General features: G+C 39.1%; 1 protein-coding gene and 1 long non-coding RNA gene across 2 annotated transcripts; one reads left to right on the top strand and one right to left on the bottom strand.

Annotated features, from left to right (window-relative positions):
- Positions 1–1,771: 1,771 nt before the first annotated feature.
- LOC149768363 (uncharacterized) lies at positions 1,772–12,311 on the bottom strand. Its single transcript, XR_016399518.1, has 5 exons — positions 12,234–12,311; positions 11,852–11,919; positions 11,450–11,542; positions 2,243–2,860; positions 1,772–2,139 (listed from the first exon to the last, which is right to left on the bottom strand). It is a non-coding gene; the product is annotated as an uncharacterized LOC149768363 (long non-coding RNA).
- Positions 5,026–9,608, top strand: LOC120106867 (glutamate receptor 2.2-like; the record flags this gene model as incomplete). The annotated part of the gene is made up of 1 exon (XM_089929316.1): positions 5,026–9,608. A coding segment is annotated over one exon (1,380 nt), but the record flags the coding sequence as incomplete, so codon positions are not given.
- Positions 12,312–26,359: the final 14,048 nt, after the last annotated feature.

Below are 26,359 nucleotides of genomic sequence, written 5' to 3'. Positions count from 1 at the left end.
TGTAACGAGGTTCGGCTACAAATAGCCTACGTCCTCCACCGCTCCAAATCTCAATAAGGATGAACTGATTACAGAGATAGCACACACCCGAAAGATCACAAGCGATCGATCTACAAGAGATTCACACAGAATTCCCTTTGCACAAGAAGTAGGATCCCAAACCTCTTCTTCTCTAGAACCCTAGCCTCACAAACAAGAGTCTCTCTCAAATATACGGCCAATCACTATACCCTAGGGCTCTCATGAGTCCTATATATAGTCTCAAGACCTTCAGATGATCATAGCCGTCGAAACGCCAACAAAACACCAAAAGAAAACTCATCCGTATGATTTCCGCGAGCTCGAGTCGACTCGACTTTAGTTCGAGTCGACTCGGGCACGTCTGGACAACTTCCAGTATGACTGGCACGATCTCGAGTCGACTCCACTGTATCTCGAGTCGACTCGACAATGCTCCGAGTCGACTCGACTGTAGTTCGAGTCGACTCTGACAGTCCAGACAGAAACATGGTTTTTGCGGCTTTCTCCTCTCGGGTCGACTCGACAGACCTCGAGTCGACTCGACTGTTCCCGAGTCGACTCGACTGTAGCTCGAGTCGACTCCGACAGTCCACCAGACGGAACTATTCAGAATTGATTCTCCTTCAATTCTCTTCATCACTAAAGGTCTCCACATACCCCAACAGATCGACAATCGACAGCAAGCGTCATCAACACCATTGCAGGCGACCCTGCCGAGTCCCTAAGTGCCTCGAATAACTGAGCTCCTCAAAAAGACTACAATCGAGCGGTCATAAACTCCACACGTGGATGGGTCGTTGGGCCCAGAGGGCAACGGAGCCGTTCTGATTTAAGAAAATTTCAGCAAAGTGGAAGCCCTATAAGTAATATTGCATGTGTACCTTAGATCCCCCGAACTGCCTCTTTATATAAGGGAATCCATTCTGTCGTTACCTAGCCTGACGTGGCATGCAATGATGGCCAGGTGAAGGCTGGTAGTACAATTGAGGCATAGATGCCAGTCCGTGTGAATGACAGGCAGCGCTAGTAGGGCACAAACTACGGTGTTGTTACAATTGCAAACTGCCAGGGCTGTTACTTGTTAGGATTGTAAGTCCTTATCGACGCGTGTTAATTGCTCTCCTCGGTTGATCGGCTCCTCGGTCGGGGCCGAAATTGCTCATGTCAGCTGATTGGCTCCTCGATCGAGGCAGGAGTTGTTAATCTTGGTTCATGTCTAAGATCAAGGAGGAAGATCTGGCCCGAAATCGAGGTGTCCAATATTTTTTTCAACAGCTATCATAGCGAGATAATGTACTCATGATCTAAAAGTCCCATAACATATCTACTTTACCGCATATCCATGGCCATCCATGTTAGGATGTTTGACCATTTCATACAGGATACCGTACACATAATGGAAGCCAGAAACCAGCAAAGAAGAAAGAGGGAAAATTTTTAGGATCAAGAGCTTCCTTATGGGACTGGTTCAGCGGCAGACTTGCAAAAGCAACAGGACCAAAATTAGCTGGGGCTGCAGGATCAAGGAAGAAGACGTTGGCTTTCGTAAACTAAAGAATGTTTTCGACAGCACGGAATCAAACGAATATTGCTGCCAAGCTTACTCCAGTTGCTGTCTCGACCGATCGTTGAAAACCATTATAGCCGTTCAAAAATAAGAGCAAAATCTGACGTTGCTGTCGTAAGTTTTCATATGGACCCTTCCCAATAACCAAGTCACTTTGAAGGCACATAGCCGTATCCTCAAAGGTGGGAGCCAGAAAGCTCATGAGACATCGTTCATCCAAAATCTAGACCATGGGAATATGTGATGTTTCAGTGAGTCTTTTTTGACTCATCTAAGGATCAATTTAATAGTCCCAGCTATATGTAAAATCGTACACCTTATTTATAAAATAAAGTCAGAGAGATCTTGTTATTTATTATTTATTTGCTTAACGATAATGCAACCTAAATAGCCGAGCTTCCTCGCAAATAAGAAATTCAGTGTACCAGAAGATGCGTAAAAGTGGAGCTGCAGCCATTGTAGTTGCATGTTGCCTGATATCTCCAAAAACAGAGAGACTGCCTCAAAGGAGAAACGGAATACTGCATACCACGCACGGGCCAGCAGCCGGCCTACGAGAGATATTGGTTCATGTAAAAACGGACCGTTAGCATAGAGGATTATATATTGGTGTTTTTTTGAAAAAAAACATACAACCAGACGTTATATACTCACCTTCAGAGATCCCAGCGATGGATCGATACAATAGAGGAACTTGCCACTATTATTAATTTTCTAAACTTTTTGAAAGCAAAACATAAGGGAAAGGAATGTTGAATCTGTCAAGAGTCGCTGGCCCTAATAATGTGCACCGTTTGCGTATTTAGACAATGACATAGCCTCACAAACAACTTCTAGGAAACCTATCTTACCAACTGTCAACTCTACATAAGTCAACCAAAACGGCCTTGAGTTCCTCTATCTCAAACCCTTCCTCTTCCTCTTCTTTTATCCTTTGCAAGGCAGCTTCAGATGGAGGGGGCAACACTTCTCTTCTTTCTCCTTTTGTCTTCGTTAGCAAAGGCTCAGAATGGCAATGGAAGCAATATGATAATCTCAGTCCATGTTGATCTAATCCTTGACACAGGAACACTGGTTGGAAAGATGAGCCAGACCAGCATCTCAATGGCAATCAATGATTTCTATGCTGCAAACAGTAACTACACCAAAAGGTTGATTCTCCACACCGAGGATGGCAAGGAGGACGCCATTGGAGCCACCTCTGCAGGTAGGTAGATCGTTTTACTTTTTCCCTGGACTTATCATTCTGGTAACATCTCTCAAATCTCCTCTCTGAAAACAACCCGTCCATCAAGCTTTGTTTTGGCATACAAAATTGGAAGGGAATATTTATACATATAATTGAAGTCACATACAGAACTATTTATCACCCAAAAGAGATTACGAGATCGTGCAAGTTGCGATCTAACCGAGCCTCACCACTTCTAACATGCACTCCAAATTAATAAAAGAACTACGTAGATAATGTTTAGCATCACTTTCATTTTTCTCTAAAAAATATAAATTTTACTTTTATTTTTAAATTTGAAAAATATGATGTATTTGGTATAGTCATTTATATTTAAAGCATAACCATGATAATGATAATTGAGATAATAGTCATAGGGATGATGGCAATATAGGCCAAATGGTACTCATGGTGGTTTGGTGGAAGCAGTGGCAGATATGGTGGTGATAAAGGGTGCTAACTATATAATGGAGGCGACAATAATAATGACCATAGTATGGCACCAATGGCAATGGTATCTACAATATAGAGGCGACAATCATAACAGCTGCGTAGTAAATATGGTAATGGTAGGAATGGTGGCTACCGCAAAAGCAAAGGCAACAATTGCAATGGTGGCCTAAGTAACTATAGTGGCCGTGAAAGTGGTGGTACAAATATTAGTTTCTCGTTTTTGAAAATAGTTAAAGTAATTTTTTTCTTTCATTATTTTAGAAATAATTTTAAAAAAATTAAAAAATAAAAAATAAAAATAACAGCACCACACAACTTTTTATCTCAATTTTTGCAATTTTACTCTTAGAATAGAAAAAATAAAAAGAAACACCAAGCATGCCCATGGTCCAACAGAGAGAAGAGAGAGAGATAGAGAGAGAAGACTCTAGGTATCATGGTTAAGAAATATACTTTTTAATTGATTGTTCTTTTGTTACTTAATCAAATGTTGGACGGTTATTCACAATAATTAGTCATTAATATGTTGAGGTAGAACCAAGGACTAGACAACAAATTCATCAGGAATATAAATTACCTAACTGAAATCTGATGAATTACTTTCTCAGAAATCTTTTAATACCCTGCTATATTAGTACGAGTATTGAAAGTTGTATCATCTTCATCATGGATCATAACCATATGATTTCAGGTTAATTAATCCAATAACTTGAGTATAAAATGAAGATGTTCTTTCAACATGGATTCTTATATTTTTTACATCACAAACATCTATTACATCCAATATTATGAATCGCAATACTCATCGACTGTAATCAAATTATCAGAAAATGATTGAGAAAGTGAGAATAAACTTAAGCATGCAATGAGGAAGCCTGCCTTAACAGTGGACTAAACCATTGACAGACCTGAATGGCTCAGAGACTAATTACCAAGTAGACGCATTGAGTGCAAACACTCAAATATCGCTAACAGCATCAGTAACACACAGGAAATAGGAAGCACTATAGCAACAAAAAAAAAAAAAACTAGAATAAGAAAAATGATAAACCAACAATTCATGAGGAGTTCACCAAGTTATAAGAGCAAGAACAGGCTTAGTACACCGGAAGGAGAACAAACTAAAATTAACAGGAACCAGTCTAGAACTTAATGTAACAGTTCATCTTAACCTCGAAACCGTCTCTTGAGAGGAGGAATAAGGAAAAACCATTGTGTTTCTAAGCTTTAATCAAGTCTTAGATATCTACATAGATGTAGCCCATTTCCAATCAACATGAACCCGTAGTCACTCTAAGGATTGACCATACAGTCAACCATGTCGACATCATATACCTAGGCAGAGTAGCAGCCATGCACGTCATAAAAGTATACATGTCCAATCAGCAAATGTTGCCCTCATGGGGTATAATGCATGATCCCTAATCTGGAGAAAATGTGTAGACTGCACACACAACTCATTTATCCCTTACCATCTGATCCGATGACAGCTCTTCACCATTTATTCGGACCATCTATTGACAAAGGATGGTCACCCAATTTTAGAAGCTACCAAAAGACAAAAAAATAATAAACTTCTTGCCGGTCATGATTTAAAACACCTCAAGAAACAAAAAGTAGGAGAGTTTAAACTTGGCTGATATCATAAATTAGCCATCAGCAATTTTAAGCTTCTGTTGACTTTTAACCAAAATAGCCAGCGGTCAAGTCATGGACCTGCCTTCAAGAACCCAACGCTTACCAGGATGACTTCTAAACTTATTTCCTTCATGTGCATGCAGCTCTCAAGTTGTTAATCGATGTAGGAGTGCAGGCAATCATAGGTCCTCAAAAATCTTCTCAAGCTGTGTTCATATCAGATCTTGGAAACAAGACTCGAGTTCCTATTGTTTCTTTTTCAGCAACAAGCCCTTCTGTCTCCCCTGCCCGTGCAGCATATTTTGTGCGTACAGCATTTAATGACTCTTCTCAGGTGAATGCTATAGCCGCCATTATTAAGGCCTTTGGATGGAGAAGAGTCACCCTTGTCTATGAAGACAATGATTATGGTACGGGCATCGTGCCGTATCTCATCGACGCCCTACAAGAGATTGATGCTCATGTACACCACCGTAGTGTCGTTCCTCTATCAGTAACCGATGACCAGATATTAGGGGAGTTATACAAACTACAAACCATGCAAACAAGGGTCTTCATTGTGCACATGGCACCATTTCTTGGCACCAATTTCTTTCTAAAGGCAAATGAGGCAGGAATGATGACAAAAGGTTATGTGTGGATTATAACAGATGGGTTAACAAATCTATTAAATTCCTTTGACCAATCTATCCTTGACTCGATGCAAGGACTACTAGGTGTGAGACCTTATGTACCAAAAACAAGAAAGCTGGATGAACTCACCATTCGATGGAAAAGAAAATTCCGGCAGGAGCATCCTGATATTGAGAAGGCAGAGGTTAGCATTTTTGCCCTATGGGCATATGATACAGTTTGGGCACTAGCAATGGCTGCAGAGAAAGTTGGGATCACAAATTCTACTTTTTTGCAACCCCAAACCACAAACAATTCAGGCATCTTGGATATGTTAGAATTCTCTGAGACAGGTCCAGGTCTTCTCAAGGCAATCCTAGATACCAAATTCGATGGCCTTAGCGGGGAACTCTGTCTCATTGATGGGCAATCACAATCACCCACCTTTCAAATAATTAATGTAATTGGGAAAGGGGAAAGAGTGATTGGTTTCTGGACACCAGCACATGGGATCTCAAGGACACCGAATCCAATTAGCAGAACTTATTCAACTTCCATGATTAATCTTAGCATCATTTTCTGGCCTGGAGAATCAATCATAGTGCCAAAAGGTTGGGAAATCCCAACAAGTGAAAAAAAGTTGAAGATAGGGGTCCCTGTAAAAGATGGGTTTCATGAATTTGTAAAGGTGGAACGGAATCCTCTCACCAATGCAACAACAGTGAGTGGGTACTGCATAGATGTCTTTGATGCTGTGATGCAAGCTTTGCCATATGCAATCCCTTACGAGTATGTTCCTTTTGAAAATGCCACAGGGGACACCGCAGGTTCATACAATGAACTTATATACCAGGTCTACATTCAGGTATGTAGGCAAGGAAGTTAAATTGCATAAAGTGTGTGAGTAGTCAAAAACTAACAATAGAGGCAGAAGACCCAACAATTGAAGAGAAATATTATGAATTTAAAAAGCAGAACCAGAAGTTTCTAGTTCCGAATATTTTTTGATGAAACTCAAGAACAAAAGGTAAAATTCATGTTAACAAGATTCTCCAGTACAACCAGATAAGTTTGTTATTTTGCAGAAGAACTAGCAATCTCTTGCAAATTTTAAAAATCCCTAAGAACATCAAGGTTAACACAATTCCAAACCATTCCACACCTCCCCCCACCCCACCCCCAACCAAAAAAAAAAGTAACAAAATTAAATCACCTGACTGAATTATTGTTTTCTAACGCTATTGCTACATTGCCTGCATATAAGTTACTAACCACATATGGGTTCGACAGAATTATGATGCTGTGGCAGGAGATGTCACAATCATAGCCAACTGTTCCTTGTATGTGGATTTTACGTTGCCATACGCAGAATCAGGAGTGGTTATGATTGTTCCAGTCAAAGAGGATGCAAGAAAGAATGCATGGCTCTTCTTGAAGCCACTCACAGTGGACCTCTGGCTCGCTTCCTTGGCCTTCTTTTTCTTTACAGGATTCGTGGTGTGGGTGGTGGAGCATCGAATCAACGAAGAATTTAGGGGCCATACGTCCAAACAACTCGGAACCATCTTCTATTTTGCTTTCTCAACACTTGTCTTTGGTCATAGTTAAGTAATTACCCCCTAGCTATCTAATGACAAGGTCAGGCAATCACAGCCATGATCGAGAAAGAGTAATATTTTTACTATGGTTTCAGGAGAAAAACTGGAGAGCAACTTATCAAAGATCATACTGATCATATGGGTATTTGTCGTGCTGATCCTCACATCGAGTTACACAGCTAGTTTGACCTCCATGTTGACTGTTGAACAGCTCCAGCCAACTGTTACGGGCATAAAACAGCTTATAAAAAATGGTGACTACGTTGGCTATAAACGGGGTTCCTTTGTAAAAGAGCTACTGATGCAGCTCCACTTTGATGAGTCCAAGCTTAGAGACTTGGGAAGTTCTGATGAATATGCAGAGGCACTCTCTAAGGGCAGCCACAATAATGGTGTATCTGCCATCTTCCATGAGATCCCATATGTCAAGAGCTTCCTTGCAGACCACTGTAGTAGATACACAATGGTTGGACCAGCCTACAAGACTGCTGGGTTTGGATTTGTAAGTTGTCTCTCTTCCCTCTCTCCATAACTCAAAATAGATATTTGAAACCTCAAAATTTAACTTTTTTAGGTTCTTAAAATCCTTGTTTATACATGCAAATTATACATTGTTTATGCTCTGTAGGAAGCTTGAATCTTTTATCACAGATGAACATATTATGGAGATATTCTTACTTTTATCTGTCTCATAGGTCTTTCCCAAAGGTTCCCCGTTAGTCCCTGATGTATCAAGGGCAGTCTTAAATGTAACACAGGGGGATAAAATGGTGGAAATAGAGAGGAAATGGATTGGTTACGAAAATACTTGTCAAAATCAAGACATGACCCTAGGCTCACACGGTCTAAACTTCAACAACTTTGGAGGACTATTCCTCACCACGGGAATTACTTCAACTTCAGCTCTCTTGATATTCCTAGCTAACTTTATCTATAAGAACCAGGATGAGTTGAAAACCATGGGTTCCGGATATTCCATTTGGACAAGAGTTGTAGTGTGGAGCAAATACTGGGACAAGAAAGATTTAACCTCCTCTACATTCAAAAGGGACGTGCCAATTGGTGGATCCTCATATGTTGGTGATAGCCTTGTACACAGAGCAAATATGAGGGCTTCAATTAATGCTGATGGATCGCAGAGTCCCATTAGCATTTCTGAACATTCTGATCTGAGCATCTTCCCGCCATACGAAGGAATGACTTCTCAATAACTAGGTAGTCCAAGCATAGAAACTCAAGATGCACAAGCCTCTACAGAGATATACTAAGGCATTGAGCAGGTGTTGGTACAATTGTTAACACAAAGATGGAAAAGAATTATATATGCCATGTTCCATTGTTTTTCCCAAATTTTTACCTTCACTAGAATCTGATTTCAAAGCCCATTCATCCATATGCTACTCTCTTTTATGACCTAACTGCATTATACTAATATAGTATCACTACCTATTTTACATTCACTAGAATTTGACCTCAATGCCTGTTCATGTATATGCTACTCTCTTATGACCGAATTAAAGAGGATCACCAAACTCCATTTGGACCATTTTGGCCATTACGGGCAGGTCTGCATAAAGTTCGGGAGCAAGATAGCCACATCAGGAAGCCAAATCACACACCAGCTCCTACAAATCCTAACTAGCATGTATGATGTTCGATTAATGTGTTTTTTTCTAAAATCGGGAACTTCTCGAGATCTGCAACATGACACCAACTCCTAAAGGGTGTAACACACCTAACGATCAAGGGCAAATTCCAATCTTTAGATCTCAAAATAGACTGATCAATATAAAATTTTCTTTTTGATGAAGACTTTGACCAGACATATTTCTCAATACGGAAAGAATAAAGCAACGCAGTTGAAAACAAAGTAGATATAGAAATTGAAATCCACCTCTTGCTTTTCATGATTATTTTCACTAGACATGTCTATTTTGGAAAAGTTGTGCCATTTTTTAATAGAAGATAAATTCAACTTGGGTTGTGTAAGGGCGGATCTAATTAGTTTAAATAAAGATATTGTAACTCAGTTTTATCATCATTAATGGAAAAAAGGAGACCTATACCCTACTTTTACCAGTTTTTCTATGTTTGAAGAGATTCAAGGGAAGCATGTTGAAAAAAAATTTCCCTTCTTCCCGATTAGATCATGACCTGGTCGCACTGTATTACTATAATATTATTCCTATGGCACATTACCAAGTCATAATTCTCAATCTTCAATCATAAACTCCATCAACAAATAAAAACACTGTTTTAAAACATTACTGTCTTCACTCCACAGACAACCCACCTTAACAACTTTGCAACACATTCATTACATATTCCTATTGGACAAAGCTGAGTGATATTTACCATCGGCATACTAAATATTACTTGACATTCATGCATTATTCATTGGGGGGGCTATTGATTGATGCAATGGTAAAGGCATGGTTTCACAAGTGCAGCAGTATAGTTTCAAGTTCTAGGATAGCCATTTTTGGCAAAAAAAAAAGGGCCAAAGATTAGGTTTATCCCCAGTCTACCCTTCCCAGGACCCCCATTGCCAGGACCATAACTGGGTAATGGCCTTTTTTATGCATTATTTATTGGAAAATAACTTCTTAGATTTCTCTTTAAATTTATTATTATTGCGCAATTTGACCCCTGGTACACACCTAGTGTCCCCTACTACCTATTAATCCATATAATCTTTTAATACAATACATATAAGGATATTTATTACCTTTTGACCCTTCACAACAACATCAATATCCCTTATCACTAAGTATTTATAGCTACCTAATCAAAAGCACCTAGTTACTAAACTCAAAAGCTGCTTCAAACTAAAGGAAGTAAGAAGGTCAGTACAACTATCTGAAAAGGCCACATAGAGAGATCTACAATTTAAAGATACCACATTCTATATCTAAGATGCCACACAATGCAATGCATGCATTTACTAGTAAGTGTAATCATCAAGCTTGTCCCAGCAATTTAATGTTTGCTTCATAAATTCTTATTAGTTAGTCATTCCTATTTAGGACTACCTCCATGATGGTAGCCAGCCCTTTCAATTTCTTCCTAACGACTTCCATCCACATCAGCTTAGGCCTTTTCCTCTTTTCAAAAATCTTAAACAGATTCAAGAGCCTCTTCTAAACAAGGCCTCCTCAAATTCCCATCAAACATGCTCACACCATCCCAAATGTTTCTTGATTACTTTCTTCTGGATTGGTTTGTCTACTATGCTCTCTCCAATGAATTAGTTTGTCACTCTATTTCTACTTTTACAACACATTCATGTTAATATTTCTAGTTCTATCATAGTCATCTTCTTTCGATGGAGATTCTTTCATTTACCAACACTTTGAAGTATACACTATTGGTGCATTATTGAAAATCATGTGACGCCTTAGAGGCACCTCGCCACTTCATCCGCCAAAACTATCTTCATCCATCTTCCCATTCCTTTTAAAAATTTAGTAAGCTTAGCAAGAGGTGTCATAAACTATGATTTATCTAAAGATTAGTAATAACATTAGAAACCTACATGCAAGCATATTATGCAATAACAAGTTTTGCTCTTGATGCATGAGCTTAAACCATGTAGGCATAAAGATAGTTTAGAATTTGTCCTATGAGAACTTTTTTACTGAAGAATCATAGTTCATGGGATTGAACTATTAAGTTCAACCACAAAAAGAAAAAAAAGTTGTCAACTAATCCAATAACTAAAAGGAAGAGATTTTTCATTGCTCAAGTATAGGGAATTCGTGATTCATTGAATGAAGTATTAGACCCCCTCCTCCAAGAGGATGATAAACAATTAAAAAAATAATAATAGAATGCAATCCTAGAGTACCATAGAAATTAAATGATTATCACTTGGTGAATTTTAGATTAACAAAAGAGGCTACTGTAAAATTTCTAGATGCCAGCTCTAAACAAAAAGCACGGGACATTGTACATTAGCTGTTCTTGGTTCAATAATTTATTATCTGTAGGAATCATGCTAAGCCCAAGAGAGCTTATCATGGCCCTGCGATAATATACTAAGAGTAAGAAAACCAGCAAATTATATGCAACATAAGCAAGAAATAGCCCTGTAAATACAAGAACCCATAAGTCAACGTCAAAAAGTTCCAAAAGGGGGACGATGATTGAGTAGCGATAAGGCAGTCAAAGACAGCTACCCTTTATCTGGAGGCTTTGATCTCGGAACTGAACCAGGTGAAGCAGAACAAATCTTTTTGGTTGTTTATTAAACCGTAACAGAACATTGATATAACACGAGACATCAGGAAAAAGAAAAGAAAAACCAAGAGTAACTGAGATTGTAATGCTTACAGATTCATTGTCCCAGTCAAGCTTGAAAAATCAGCAGCAACAACAGAGATTCCTTCTTGGCTCCTCACCTTCAGCACAGCTATCTCACCGAACCTGTCAAGTGACGACGAGGGGAAAAACAAAAATGTCAGCACCAATAGGTCCTCCTCGCATAAAACTCATTAAGAAATCATAAAAAAGCAGTCCTTATTAGGGAAACAATCTCGCTGGACCCCCAAATAATTTATGGAAATCTCTGAAATACCGATCATCTGTTTGCGCACACGAAAAGCAGGGAAGAGCAATTCAAGAATTCATAATATCCGACGGTATTTACACAAAATAAAATAATAAAATTACGTAAACCAATGAAATTATGGTAACGAGTCGACTACCGAGAGAGGAGGATTAAGAAGGAAAGACCTGATAATTTGGCCACTGAAACGGCTCCCCCACCTTAACTTCTCCTGCCCGTGCTTTGACCGCGGGACCTACAAAAGGATCTGAAATTTAGATTTAAACCAAAGAACAAAAAAAAAAACACAAAGAACTAAAATTTCTCCGATAACGATTTCAAGCAAATGCATCGAAGGGAAGAAGAAAGAGAAAGAGGGGTCCCGGCAAACCCGTTACAAAGGAGGAATTCGGAATCCAAAAGAAACGAGGAGGAACCCTAACCCCAACAAAATCCGAGAGGCCAAACTAATTAAAAACCTCACGCCACCCGTAGAAAGGGAGATCCCGATGGAAAACCTAACCCTAATACAAAAACTTTAGAACAGGAATTAGAAAGAAAAGAACGTACTTGGCCGCGGACGTTTGGATCGGACATGCGAGAAAGAAAGGGCAACGATCTGGGATAAAGGCGATGCAAGTTTTGAAACATGGCGCTATTTATGGAAGCGTGTGCCGGAATCAAAGCCTGTAATATATACGTGACGCGAAAGGTGGGCCAGCCCAGTTAACATGTACCTAATCGTGGGCTGGGCCAGTTCAAGATCTGATTGACAGCCAACACTGCAAAGAGTGACCGATACACTTGGGGATAGCAATAAGTGTGATGTGGGTTGGGTACACCATTACCTGCTCCCTCCCTATACTTGCCTTAGGGTAGAACGAGGGATATGGTTAGATTGGACGGATCAGGTCGGATAATGCTATAAAAAAAAATTTAATTTTTTTCATGCAATTCAATTTTTTGAGCTCAAAGAAGAAATTTATGAAAAGTTATATATATCCTTGGATCTGTTGCAGGTCGGATAAAACCCAACCTACTAAAGTCACATAGGATCGGGTCGGATATCCGATGGAACATATTAAACTACCACCTTTATAAATACCAAATCATTTGTTCACTCTCTAGGAGTGATTAATATAAAAAAAATGTGATGTGAACATAAAAGGGGCCGCACCGGCGCGCAGTCACTTCAGACAACATGAATTTTTTAACAAAGAGTAAATTACAAAATTGTCCTTAAGATTCGGAGGGAATTACACTTATATGCAATAGTTTGAAAAACCAATATGTATTTTTTTGAGATTTATTTTTATCCAACACTTTAATGCATGACTCAACGTGATATTAGTCAAATTGTTAACCTTAAATAGGTCCCAAATTGCGCATTAAAAGAAATTAAAAAAAAAAATTACCTTAAATGGCATAACATCTATCTAAGGATATAAGAAAACATATATATCCTCCCCCTCACTTAAAGGCAATTTCAACCTTTTACACGAGGAAAATTGTTCTACTAACCTCGTTAATTTAACTGAATGTAAGCGTAGATTTTACAAACAATTGGATTTAAGCGTAATAAATGAAAATCTAATGAAGGTTTTTCTAAGTTACTCTTAAACAAAACAGTGGGATCCACCAAGCCGCCTAGCCAATGGATTTACATTACCGATTCTAATATATGAGTAGAGATAAGTAGCTTTTGAGCTGTAACTTGCAAGAAGATACATTTGTCCACAACCAAAAGGAGGATTATAAGTATTCTATTATTGATCCCAGACTAATGAGCGTCGACGCGTACGTGAGGCTTTAGAGCATATATGCGTCCATCTCCACGCCATTTCTTCTCCTTGCCTTAATCTATTATTCTACTATAATTGGACTCCCATTATAACTCCACGTAAATCATTAACTGAAAGAATTTGTCATGGGATCCAGTTTTCGGTTCCAAGGCATACATATACGATGGCTTTTCCGTATTAGACACGAGCTCCCAAGCCTCCGGCTTTATACCAAGAACCTACTCCAATGTTTAAGCACAAAAATATTTCGATTGTTCCATTCTCAAAACCATAAGCATGATATCAAATGATTTGATAGGTTTGAAAGATCAGAGCAATCTAGACTATCTCTTATGCAAGTTGATGCCGAAAAAAAAAAGGGAAATTACTTTCCCATCCTTCCAAAGACTCCTTTGTAACCAAAAGTCCTTGTTGATTAAATTTAAAACATGCGGTCCATGGACTTTCCAAACTGTAATTCCCGGTCCCTTAGCTCCATTTAATTTAAATAAGATACCAAAAATGCCCCTCCTTTCCTGATCTCCCATCCCTCCGAAAAAGAAGAAGAAAACGGCCAGCTGCGGCAGCTGCCAACTGTGGCCCGCCCCCTCTCGCGGCCGCTGCCGGCCTCGGCCCGTCCCCTTCTGAGGACACCCCCCCCCCCCCCGCGGCCGCGCCGCCAGGAATGCCTCCGCCCCCACGGTGGGAAGGTGCCGAAGAAGAAGAAGAAGGGCGCTCTCCCGTGTCCTGCGGCTATCGCCAGCCACGGCCCGCCCTTCTCCAGCGCCTGCCGCGGCCCGGCCCCCCTTTCCGGCGCAGTCAGCCTCGCGGGAGGAGACGAGTTCTCCGCTGGCTAGCCGCGGCTGTTGCCGACGGCGGCGGCCCGGCCCCCTCCTGCAGCCGCCATGGCCCGGCCCTCTTCCGGCGCCGCCGGCTTGCGGGAGGAGAAGAAAGAAGAAGAAGCAAAAAAGAGAGAAAAAAAAAAGAAAAAAAATAAAAAAAATAAAAATAAAGTTAAATAAGCTTAGAACACAGTTAAATAAGCTTGGAACATACTTAATCTAGCCTGGCACACTGTTAAATAAGCTTGGAACATAGTTAAATCATCCCGGAACACACTTAATCTAGCCTGGCACACAGTTAAATAAGCTTGGAACACAGTTACATAAGTTTGGAATACACTTAATCTAGCCTGGCACACAGTTAAATAAGCTTGGAATACAGTTAAATCATCCCGGAACACACTTAATCTAGCCTGGCATATAGTTAAATAAGCTTGGAACACAGTTAAATAAGTTTGGAACACACTTATTCTAGCCTGGCACACAGTTAAATAAGCTTGGAACACAGTTAAATAAGCTTGGAACACACTTATTCTAGCCTGGCACACAGTTAAATAAGCTTGGAACACAGTTAAATCATCCCGGAGCACACCTAATCTAGCCTGGCAGACAGTTAAATAAGCTTGGAACACAGTTAAATAACCTTGGAACACACTTATTCTAGCCTGGCACACAGTTAAATAAGCTTGGAACACAGTTAAATAAGCTTGGAACATGCTAATTCTAGCCTGGCACATAGTTAAATAAGCTTGGAACACAGTTAAATCATCCCGGAACACACTTATTCTAGCCTGGCACATAGTTAAATTGAAAGTGAATCCTAGGTTCTTCGGTGTTTAGCATGCTGATTTTTTTTTTTTTTGAAAACCATGGCTGAACCTGATCGGGTTGCCTACGTACCCCTTCATAAGGGGATCAAGCCATACGTAGTTCTTTTTAAGTTTCAAAAATGCAGCGGAAAAGCCGAATCAAATAATTTAATTCATGCATGCTTACAAGATCAAATCTAGAAATCAGCACCTTAGGAACACATAGGATTATACCGGAATCGTTTAACCAATTATGCTAAAACTTTTATGCATGATTAACTATCAGATCTGAAACTTAAGAACTCTATTCCAATTAATCTCCGAATATCCATCGAATGGATTCTGGAGATATCTCCGTGAGGAGCCCCAAAAGAGGGTAAAACCTCGAAAAATCGGACCTAAATCTTGACACCATAATAAATGATTAATGCTAGATTAATACCTTTTATGATGGATGAAAGTTGTGGATCTGATCCTTGACTTCGCAGCCACGCACACGAATGGCCTCTATGAGAAGTACACGCGAAGTTCCTGAAGAGATCCAATCCTGCGGAAGTACTAGCTTGCGCAGAATTTCTTGAGGCTGAAATTTGATCTTCCCAAAGCTACCAACTTTTGATCCGCCTTCTTGGAAGAACTTGGAGGAAAGGTTTAGAGGGATTGAAGAGGACTTAGATCTGATCTAAAGACTCTTATCAGGGACCCCTAACACTAATGGCATGATGGACTTAGAGGAGGAAGAAGTTGGCTAGATTGAATGCAGAATTTTTCCATGCATGAACTAGGGTTCCTCTCTTTCCTTTTTTCCTTTTTTCTTCTTCTTTTTCTCTCTTTTTTCCTTGAATTCGACCACCAGCTGATGGAGGTCCTTTTAATGTTGCTATCCCCCCTAACTTCATGCCAACCATCCCATATTTGGGAAGGATTTTGTGGGGTTTTGAATTTTGAATTCAAAATTCAAGTTCAAGCGCCATTACATGATAAAGCTTGATTTAATCTAAACCATTCATCATGTTGCCACTTCCCTCTTTCAATTTCGAAATTCCCATGCCCCCAATCAGATTAGAGGGTCACGTGGTGATTTTGTGGTGATTAAATTCGAAATTCAACCTTAATTAGAAGTGAGAGAAGGATAAGGATGACATATGCCATGAAGAGAGAGAATTTGATCTTATCCAATTCTTTTCATAAATTTATCTCTCCATTTCGACCCATCTAATGATGAAAGAGGTCCATGATGTTGCCAAGTGTCCCATGGCACCATTAAATAAATTAACTTAATTTTTAATCATATTAAAAATCAATTTATGGCGCCTGCATGGATATGTGACAAGTGGATTTCAAGATCCAAACAGTTTCAGATCAAACCTATTTAATTTAATTAAATCCTAACAATTAGAATGATCCAATTATCATGGGTTGAACCTAATCCAATTAGGTCAATCCCTAATTAAGCACAAATTTAATCTAATTTAATTTGGTCAACCTAATTCCTCTTGATTCAGACCTAATCCAATCAGGTCAAAAATCCTGATTGAGCCCAGAATTGAATCTAATTCAATTTGGCTCATCCTTAGTCTAATTACTCAATCCAATTGAGTTCGTTAGCAATCTAATTACTAATTAATCCTCCAATAATTATTTTAATTATTTTATAAGATAATTCGCCAATCGAATTGACCAAATTACCCCTGAATGATTCTTAATCATTCATCAGCCTTCTTGATCAATCAGAAATCTTCTATGCGTGTGACCTCATAGGTTCGAACCTAAGCCGGTAGTATAGGAACGACTTCCTACACTAATCGATGTGACCATCTAGCAATGGTACCTGACGTCCGGATAGGCCGAATATATGCGAAGCAAATATTCTGGAACCCTGAACTATGGTTACTTTATAATTCAATCCCTTTGACTCCTAATGCTAGGATGACTTAGAGCTCACTGTCAACCCTATAATTAGTACATCCATTATGTGATTAATTTTAGATATCCTGTGACTCCTCACTAGGATTACCCTGGCCAAGGTTTAGCTAAATTAGTCACAAGACATTATCTCGTGTTTTCAGGAGGGGTCAATTCCATCTCGACTCACAACTGACTACGCAAGTACTTGACTGCACCCAGTGACCTTCCGTCACTGAATTAGAAATTCAGATAGTTCGGTACCAAAGTACAATGATTTGCTTGCTAGTCACAGATTGCGGTCTCAGGTCAGAGGGCCAAACTTATACCCATATCCACTCGGAACATCTCTTGACAGTAGAACGTTCCGGAATTGGTCACGTTCAGTGAAATGTACTCCTACACTTTACCTATGTGGCATACCAGTGTCTCCACACTCCTTGGTTAAGAGGACAACCAACGTATATGTCACACAACGACCTAATCTTGATAATGCTGTCGTCCTTGTAACAACATATCATTTGGTCGCGAACTAGTTTAAGGACTCAAAGATAAATCTTCCTTTATCATTAATAAGTCCTAAGGACTTCATCATATAAGAGTCCATTTGAAGATGTAAAATGATGAATAATGCCAAAAAATACTTTATTGATTTGTCAATTCATTTACAAAATTCAATCATCAACATGCTGACGATTGACATTTAGGATACAATTTCCAACAACTCCCATTTAGCCTAAAGCCAATCGGCACAGTATCTAATACCCATCTTCGACTTGTATTCGTTAAACTCTTTGATGCCGAGGACTTTGGTAAATGGGTCAGCCAGATTTTCTTTTGTGTCGATCTTCTGAAGATCAATATCACGTCGTTCGACGATCTCTCGAACCAAGTGATAGCGACGTAGAATATGCTTGGTCCGCTGATGTGCTTTGGGTTCTCTTGCTTGAGCTATGGCTCTAGTATTGTCACAAAATATAGGCACTGGACCATCAATGGAGGGTGTCACTCCAAGCTCGGTGATGAACTTTCGCAACCATACAGCTTCCTTGGCGGCATCAGATGCTGCGATGTATTCTGCTTCACATGTAGAATCTGCCACTGTATGCTGCTTGGAACTCTTCCAGCAGATGACCCCACCCTTAAGAGTAAAGATATATCCCGACACGCTCTTGCTATCATCTTGATCTGAATGAAAACTTGAGTCGGTATATCCCTCAAGTTTTAAGTCAGAATTACCGTAGACCAGCCACTGGTCTTTAGTATTTCTCAAATACTTAAGGATGGTTTTAACAACCTTCCAGTGGTTGCTACCTGGATCAGACTGGTATCTGCTCACTACTCCTAGTGAGTATGCCACGTCTGGTCTAGTACATGTCATGGCATACATTATAGATCCCACTACCGAAGCATATGGAATTCTATCCATATACTCTCTTTCTTGAGGGGTTGTCGGACAATCCCTCTTAGAGAGGTTAATTCCATGGCCCATCGGAAGATAGCCTTTCTTGGAATTAATCATACTGAACCTCTTCATTATAGTATCAATGTATGTGGATTAAGATAATCCAAGTAATCTTCTAGATCTATCTCTATAGATCTTCATCCCTAGGATGTAAGATGCTTCTCCCAAATCCTTCATGGCAAATTGAGATGATAGCTAAACCTTTATTCCTTGTAATGCAGGAATGTCATTTTCGATTAAAAGAATGTCATCCACATACAAAACAAGAAATATGATAACTGAACCATTTTCCCATTTATAAATGCAAGGTTCCTCTTCATTCTTAATAAAGCCATACGAGTTGATCATCTTATCAAATCGTATGTTCCAACTCCGTGAAGCTTGCTTTAATTCATAAATGGATTTTTGAAGCTTGCACACCTTAGACTCATCTGCAGATATAAAACCTTCAGGTTGCATCATATACACCTCCTCTTCTAAATCTCCATTTAGAAAAGCAGTCTTTACATCTATTTGCCAGATTTCATAATCTAAGTGTGCTGCTATCGCAAGCATAATCCGAATGGATTTGAGCATTGCCACATGAGAAAATGTCTCGTCATAGTCAATACTATAACGTTGACGATATCCCTTGGCAACCAGACGGGTTTTATAGGTCTCTACCTTTCCGTCTGCGCCCTGTTTCCTTTTGAATATCCACTTACACCCTATGGGTTTAATCCCTTCGGGTGGGTCAACTAATGTCCATACATCATTGACCTTCATGGATTCCATTTCGGATTGCATGGCTCCAAGCCATTTATCAGAGTCATACCTCTGCATTGCATCCATATAGGTGATCGGATTCTCATCATTTTTATCAAGTTCGACAGGATCCCCATCCCGGATCAAGAAACCGTAGTATCTGTCTGGCTGACGTGGTACTCTACCTGATCGCCTTAATGATGCATCTAAGATGGGTTCTGGATCTGATCTAATCAAATCTGACTCAATTGGGTCAGTAGATGGTGTCGGGTCTTGTACATGTTGAACTTTCCTAAGCTCAACATTAGAGCTTTTAGTTCTTTCACTAAGAAATTCTTTCTCTAAGAAAACACCTCTATTGCTTACGAACAACTTTTGTTCTTCAGCAAAGTAGAAGTAATATCCTTTAGTTTTTTTAGGGTAACCAACAAAGAAACATCTGTCAGACTTGGGTTCAAGTTTGTCTGTTTTCAAACGTTTGACATACGCCGGACACCCCCAAATCCTAATGTGAGAGAGCATCGGCTTACGTCCAGTCCACATCTCATATGGTGTTTTATTTACCGACTTACTTGGAACCTTATTTAGAATGTAGCAGGCTGACTCAAGTGCATATCCCCAAAAGGATATGGGCAGACTCACAAACCCCATCATGGATCGAACCATGTCTAACAGAGTTCGATTTCTCCTTTCTGATACACCGTTATACTGTGGTGTACCAGGAGGAGTCCATTGGGAGAGAATCCCATTCTCTCCTAGATATGTCAAAAACTCATTGGAGAGGTATTCACCTCCTCGATCTGATCGAAGAGTTTTAATACTCTTTCCAGTTTGTTTTTCTACTTCATTACGATATAATTTGAACATTTCAAATGATTCAGATTTATGTCTCATTAAATAGACATAACCATACCTAGAAAGGTCGTCTGTAAACGTAATGAAATATGAATACCCACCTCTAGCATCTGTGCTCATTGGCCCACATACATCAGAATGTACAAGGGTCAACAAATCACTGGCTTGTTCACCTTTTCCGGTAAAAGGTGATTTGGTCATTTTACCAAGAAGACATGATTCACAGGTTGTCAATGATTCACAATCATTTACATTGAGGATTCCCTCTTTACTTAACCTGTTCATCCTATTCTTATTAATATGACCTAGCATATGATGCCAAAGGTAGACATCCGTGACATTATCTATTTTAGGGCGCTTACTTGACTTGTACATTACATTAACAGGCTGTGATAATATGTAAATCCCATTACTCAATTGTCCCTTCATTACAGTAACACCATTCATAATGATATCACAAGAACATTTTTTATTGAAATTTCATAACCGTTCATGGCCAAAAGGTCTACGGAAATTACATTCAATAAGAACGTGGGACAATAGTGATAATAACTCAAGACAACTACATGAGAATTGAAAACAAGTTTGAGATTTTCTAAAGCTAGAACTGGAATAGATCTTCCATCTCCAACATTCAGGAATCTCTCGCTGTTTTCATATCTCTCGTTGACCTGAAATCCTTGCAACGAATTGCATATATTAAACGGACTTCCAGTATCTAATACCCAGGTCGAATTATCACATATAGAGAAATTACAAGGTGTTATCATATAAATACCTTGATCAGCAACTGATTGCCCTTTTCTCTTGCTTGGCCTGTTCGGATCAAGTGAGGCAAGGTACTGAGGACAATTCCTCTTCCAATGCTCCTGCTTCTTACAATAGAAGCATTCTGCCTGACTTTGGTCATCCTTAATCTTTTTGGTCTGACTATGCTGAGTTTTCAGCTTTCTATACCAATTATTGAAGTTGGGACCAGTCAACTTGTCATTATCCAAAAATGAACGAAGTGACAAACTTGTGGCCATTTCTACATAAAAGAAAATTTGGCTATTAGTATATGAATTGACTAAACACAGTAGACTTGGACTTTAGTCTAAAGATACTCCTATTATTTTATACAAATTGGTAGCCTCTATCTCCAATTCGAAAAATTACTCTTAATTCTTTAGTGGGCATTAGAACCCAATAGATCGCATATGGGCCCGAGTGTGGCTCGGCCAACCCATATGCACCTATTGGTAGGTTCTTAACCAATTGCTTCACCAAGCAACTTTTTAGTGATAATTTTGCCCTAGGTTCTTCGGCAGGCGTGTGGCGCCTCCACCGAATACCCTAGTCAGGTCCAACCATTAAATAATAGGGTTAAGTCTAATCAACTAATAGACGACCAAGCCCGAGTGTGGCTCGGCTCATCTGACCGCCTATTGAAGGTACACTTAACTCATCATATATTGAATGACAATTCCAATGCTTGATAAGTACCAGGCGTGTCGCGTCTCCAATAATTATCAAAACATTGGACCTATTATCACCCAACTTAATGGGAGGCTATGACCTAATTATCCCCATAACTATTTCATTTTAAGGACCTAATAATTTTAGAGGATTTTATAATTAGGATAGATGAGAAGATCTGGTTAGTCTAATTTCTCCCACTAACTTCACCAAATCAGATTAGACTCAAACCGGTTAAAGAGGCACCTAAATTAGTCAAACTGATTTTTCTTATAGGTATGGGCTAACTCGAATCATTAAGTGATCCAATCAAAATGTGATTGACCATGTCGGCCAGGTAAGTGAGATCGGTAGAAGGGATATGCCATTAACTCGACAAAGACGAATCAGTGCGAGTAGCTCCCAATTAAAAACCACCGGTCAAAACTGCCAAACTTACCTTAGACACCGACTGGTTAATCAATTTCGATTTGATTACTCAAATGACTCGGGCTACACCTCTGAGCCTAAATCAAGTTCCATCTTGGTCTAATCAAAGACATGGACTTGATCCATCTACAACTATTGTAAATTGACCTAGAATTTTTTTGACCTAATCTAGTTACTACTTAATTAGATTTGATCAATTAATTCTATTAGTCCATGTATGATTCTAACCTTAGGTCTAACCCAATCCTAAGAACTTGATTCAAGTTGACCCATATGCCCTAATAATTATGCAATGTCAATTAATTGAGTTACAATTCTATTTCATAACACTTAATTCTCAATTAAGTTTAGACTTATGAAAGTTTTGATCATTGCATATTTCTTTTTAATTACATATTAATTACAATCTTTCAGTTCTTAAAATACATTTTCGGATCTGAGTTTTTGTAATTAATCACATGTAATCAGATTTAATTCATGTTTAAGTCATTATGTTTTATGTTCATGCATCACTTATACATAACAACATGAATTAATTCAAACAACATACATCTTATGTATTTGTTTTTTTTTTCACTTTTACTTTCAGATCTGATTTGTTTATTAAAATCAGAAATCATATGAATCATAAACTTTATTTAGATCTAATCTAAATAATATTATGATTTCAGATTTATTCATGTTACTAATCCTAACACAAACATGAATCATATGCATCCAAAATTTCAGATCTAGTTAATCATGCATAATCAGCAATTAAATCAATCATAAAAAAATACTTTAGATCTAATCTAAACATGTTCACGATTTCAGATTTAATTACAAAAAGTAAAACATAAAAGTTTAAACACGAACCTGGCTCTGATACCACTGAAAGTGAATCCTAGGTTCTTCGGTGTTTAGCATGCTGAATTTTTTTTTTTTTGAAAACCATGGCTGAACCTGATCGGGTTGCCTACGTACCCCTTCATAAGGGGGATCAAGCCATACGTAGTTCTTTTTAAATTTCAAAAATACAGCGGAAAAGCCGAATCAAACAATTTAATTCATGCATGCTTACAAGATCAAATCTAAAAATCAGCACCTTAAGAACACATAGGATTATGCCGGAATCGTTTAAACAATTATGCTAAAACTTTCATGCATGATTAACTATCAGATATGAAACTTAAAAACTCTATTCCAATTAATCTTCGAATATCCATCGAATGGATTCTGGAGATAACTCCGTGAGGAGCCCCAAAAGAGGGTAAAACCTCGGAAAATCGGACCTAGATCTTGACACCATAATAAATGATTAATGCTAGATTAATACCTTTTATGATGGATGAAAGTTGTGGATCTGATCCTTGACTTCGCAGCCACGCACACGAATGGCCTCTATGAGAAGTACACGCGAAGTTCCTGAAGAGATTCAATCCTGCAGAAGTGCTAGCTTGCGCAGAATTTCTTGAGACTGAAATTTGATCTTCCCAACTCTATCAACTTTTGATCTGCCTTCTTGGAAGAACTTGGAGGAAAGATTTAGAGGGATTGAAGAGGACTTAGATCTGATCTAAAGACTCTTATCAGGGACCCCTAACAATAATGGCATGATGGACTTAGAGGAGGAAGAAGTCGGCTAGATTGAATGCAGAATTTTTTCATGCATGAACTAGGGTTCCTCTCTTTCCTTTTTCCTTTCTTCTTCTTCTTTTTCTCTCTTTTTTCCTTGAATTCGACCACCAGCTGATGGAGGTCCTTTTAATGTTGCTATCCCCCCTAACTTCATGCCAACCATCCCATATTTGGGGAGGATTTTGTGGGGTTTTGAATTTTGAATTCAAAATTTAAGTTCATGCGCCATTACATGATAAAGCTTGATCTAATCTAAACCATTCATCATGTTGCCACTTTCCTCTTTCAATTTCGAAATTTCCATACCTCCAATCAGATTAGAGGGTCACGTGGTGATTTTGTGGTGATTAAATTCGAAATTCAACCTTAATTAGAAGTGAGATAAAGATAAGGATGACATATGCCATGAAGAGAGAGAATTTGATCTTATCCAATTCTTTTCATGAATTTATCTCTCCATTTCGACCCATCTAATGATGAAAAAGGTCCCTGATGTAGCCAAGTATCCCATGGCACCATTAAATAAATTAAATTAATTTTCAATCATATTAAAAATCAATTTATGGCGCCATGCATGGATATGTGACAAGTGGATTTCAAGATCCGAACAGTTTCAGATCAAACCCATTTAATTTAATTAAATCCTAACAATTAGAATGATCCAATTATCATGGGTTGAACCTAATCCAATTAGGTCAATCCCTAATTAAGCACAAATTTAATCTAATTTAATTTGGTCAACCTAAGTCCTCTTGATTCAGACCTAATCCAATCAGGTCAAAAATCCTGATTGAGCCCAGAATTGAATCTAATTCAATTTGGCTCATACTTAGTCTAATTACTCAATCCAATTGAGTTCATTAGCAATATAATTACTAATTAATCCTTCGATAATTACTTTAATTATTTTATAAGATAATTCGCCAATCAAATTGACCAAATTACCCCTGAATGATTCTTAATCATTCATCAGCCTTCTTGATCAATCAGGAATCTTCTATGCGTGTGACCTCATAGGTTCGAACCTAAGCCGGTAGTATAGGAACGACTTCCTACACTAATCGATGTGACCATCTAGCAATGGTACCCGACGTCTGGATAGGCCGAATATATGCGAAGCAAATATTCTGGAACCCAAAACTATGGATACTGTATAATTCAATCCCTTTGACTCCTAATGCCAGGATGACTTAGAGCTCACTGTCAACCCTATAATTAGTACATCCATTATGTTATTAATTTTAGATATCCTGTGACTCCTCACTGGGATTATCCTGGCCAAGGTTTTGCTAAATTAATCACAAGACATTATCTCCTGTTTTCAGGAGGGGTCAATTCCATCTCGACTCACAACTGACTACGCAAGTACTTGACTGCACCCAGTGACCTTCCGTCACTGAATTAGAAATTCAGGTAGTCCGGTACCAAAGTACAATGAGTTGCTTGCTAGTCACAGGTTGCGGTCTCAGGTCAGAGGGCCAAACTTATACCCATATCCACTCGAAACATCTCTTGACTGTAGAGCGTTCTGGAATTGGTCACGTTCAGTGAAATGTACTCCTACACTTCACCTATGTGGCATACCAATGTCTCCACACTCCTTCGTCAAGAGGACAACCAACGTATACGTCACACAACGACCTAATCTTGATAACGCTGTCGTCTTTGTAACAACATATCATTTGGTCGCGAACTAGTTTAAGGACTTAAAGATAAATCCTCCTTTATCATTAATAAGTCCTAAGGACTTCATCATATAAGAGTCCATTTGAAGATGTAAAATGATGAATAATGCCAAAAAATACTTTATTGATTTGTCAAATCATTTACAAAATTCAATCATCAACATGCTGACGATTGACATTTAGGATACAATTCCCAACATAAATAAGCTTGGAACACACTTATTCTAGCCTAACACACAGTTAAATAAGTTTGGAACACAGTTATTTTGCCTGCGAACACAGTTAATAGAACTGTGCATGCAATTAAGTGTTCTTAGGAAATTTGTTCTATAAGTCGACCTCTGGACAGTTCGAGTCGACTCGCCTGCGACTCCAGTGCCAGGCGAGTCGACTTCTTAAGTGGCATAGGGCAAAAATAGTGAGCAGCCGAAATCAGCCAAGCCTAAGTGTCGACCTCACGCAGATTCGAGTCGACCTCTGGACAGTTCGAGTCGACCCCAGTGCCAGGCAAAGATAGAGAGCAGCCGAAATCAGCCAAGCCTAAGTGTCGACCTCACGCAGATTCGAGTCGACCTCTAGACAATTCGAGTCGACCCTAGTGCCAGGCGAGTCAACCCCTTAAGTGGCACAAAGTAAAGACAGAGAGCAGCCGAAATCAGTCAAGCCTAAGTGTCGACCTCAGGCAGATTCGAGTCGACCTCTGGGCAGTTTGAGCCGACCCCAGTGCCGGGCGAGTCGACTCCTTATTTAACTGTGTGCCATGCTAGATTAAGTATGTTTCAAACTTATTTAACTGTGTTCCAGGATAATTTAACTTTATTCTTATTTTCTTTTCTTTTCTTCTTTTTCTTTCTTTTTCTTTAACTTTATTCTTATTTTCTTTTCTTTTCTTCTTTTTCTTTCTTTTTCTTTTTTTTCTTTTCCTTTTCTTTTCTTTTTTCTTCTCTTCTTCCCTTCTCCTTCTTTCTTCTTCCTTCTCCTCCCGCGAGGCCAGCGGCGACGGAAGGGGACCGGATGGTGGCGGCCGCAGGAGGGGGCCACCGGGGGGGCCGAGTCGTAGCTGGCGGCGCCTGCAGCGGCCGCGGCTAGCCAGTTATTCCTCTTCT

Source organism: Phoenix dactylifera, chromosome 2 (genome assembly GCF_051530095.1).
Source record: "Phoenix dactylifera cultivar Ajwa chromosome 2, Ajwa_hap1_PhDact_Kaust_v1.1, whole genome shotgun sequence".
NCBI classification, from domain to species: Eukaryota; Viridiplantae; Streptophyta; class Magnoliopsida; order Arecales; family Arecaceae; genus Phoenix; species Phoenix dactylifera.
Note: the sequence above shows the minus strand (reverse complement) of the source record. Positions and strands in the feature narration are given on the sequence as shown.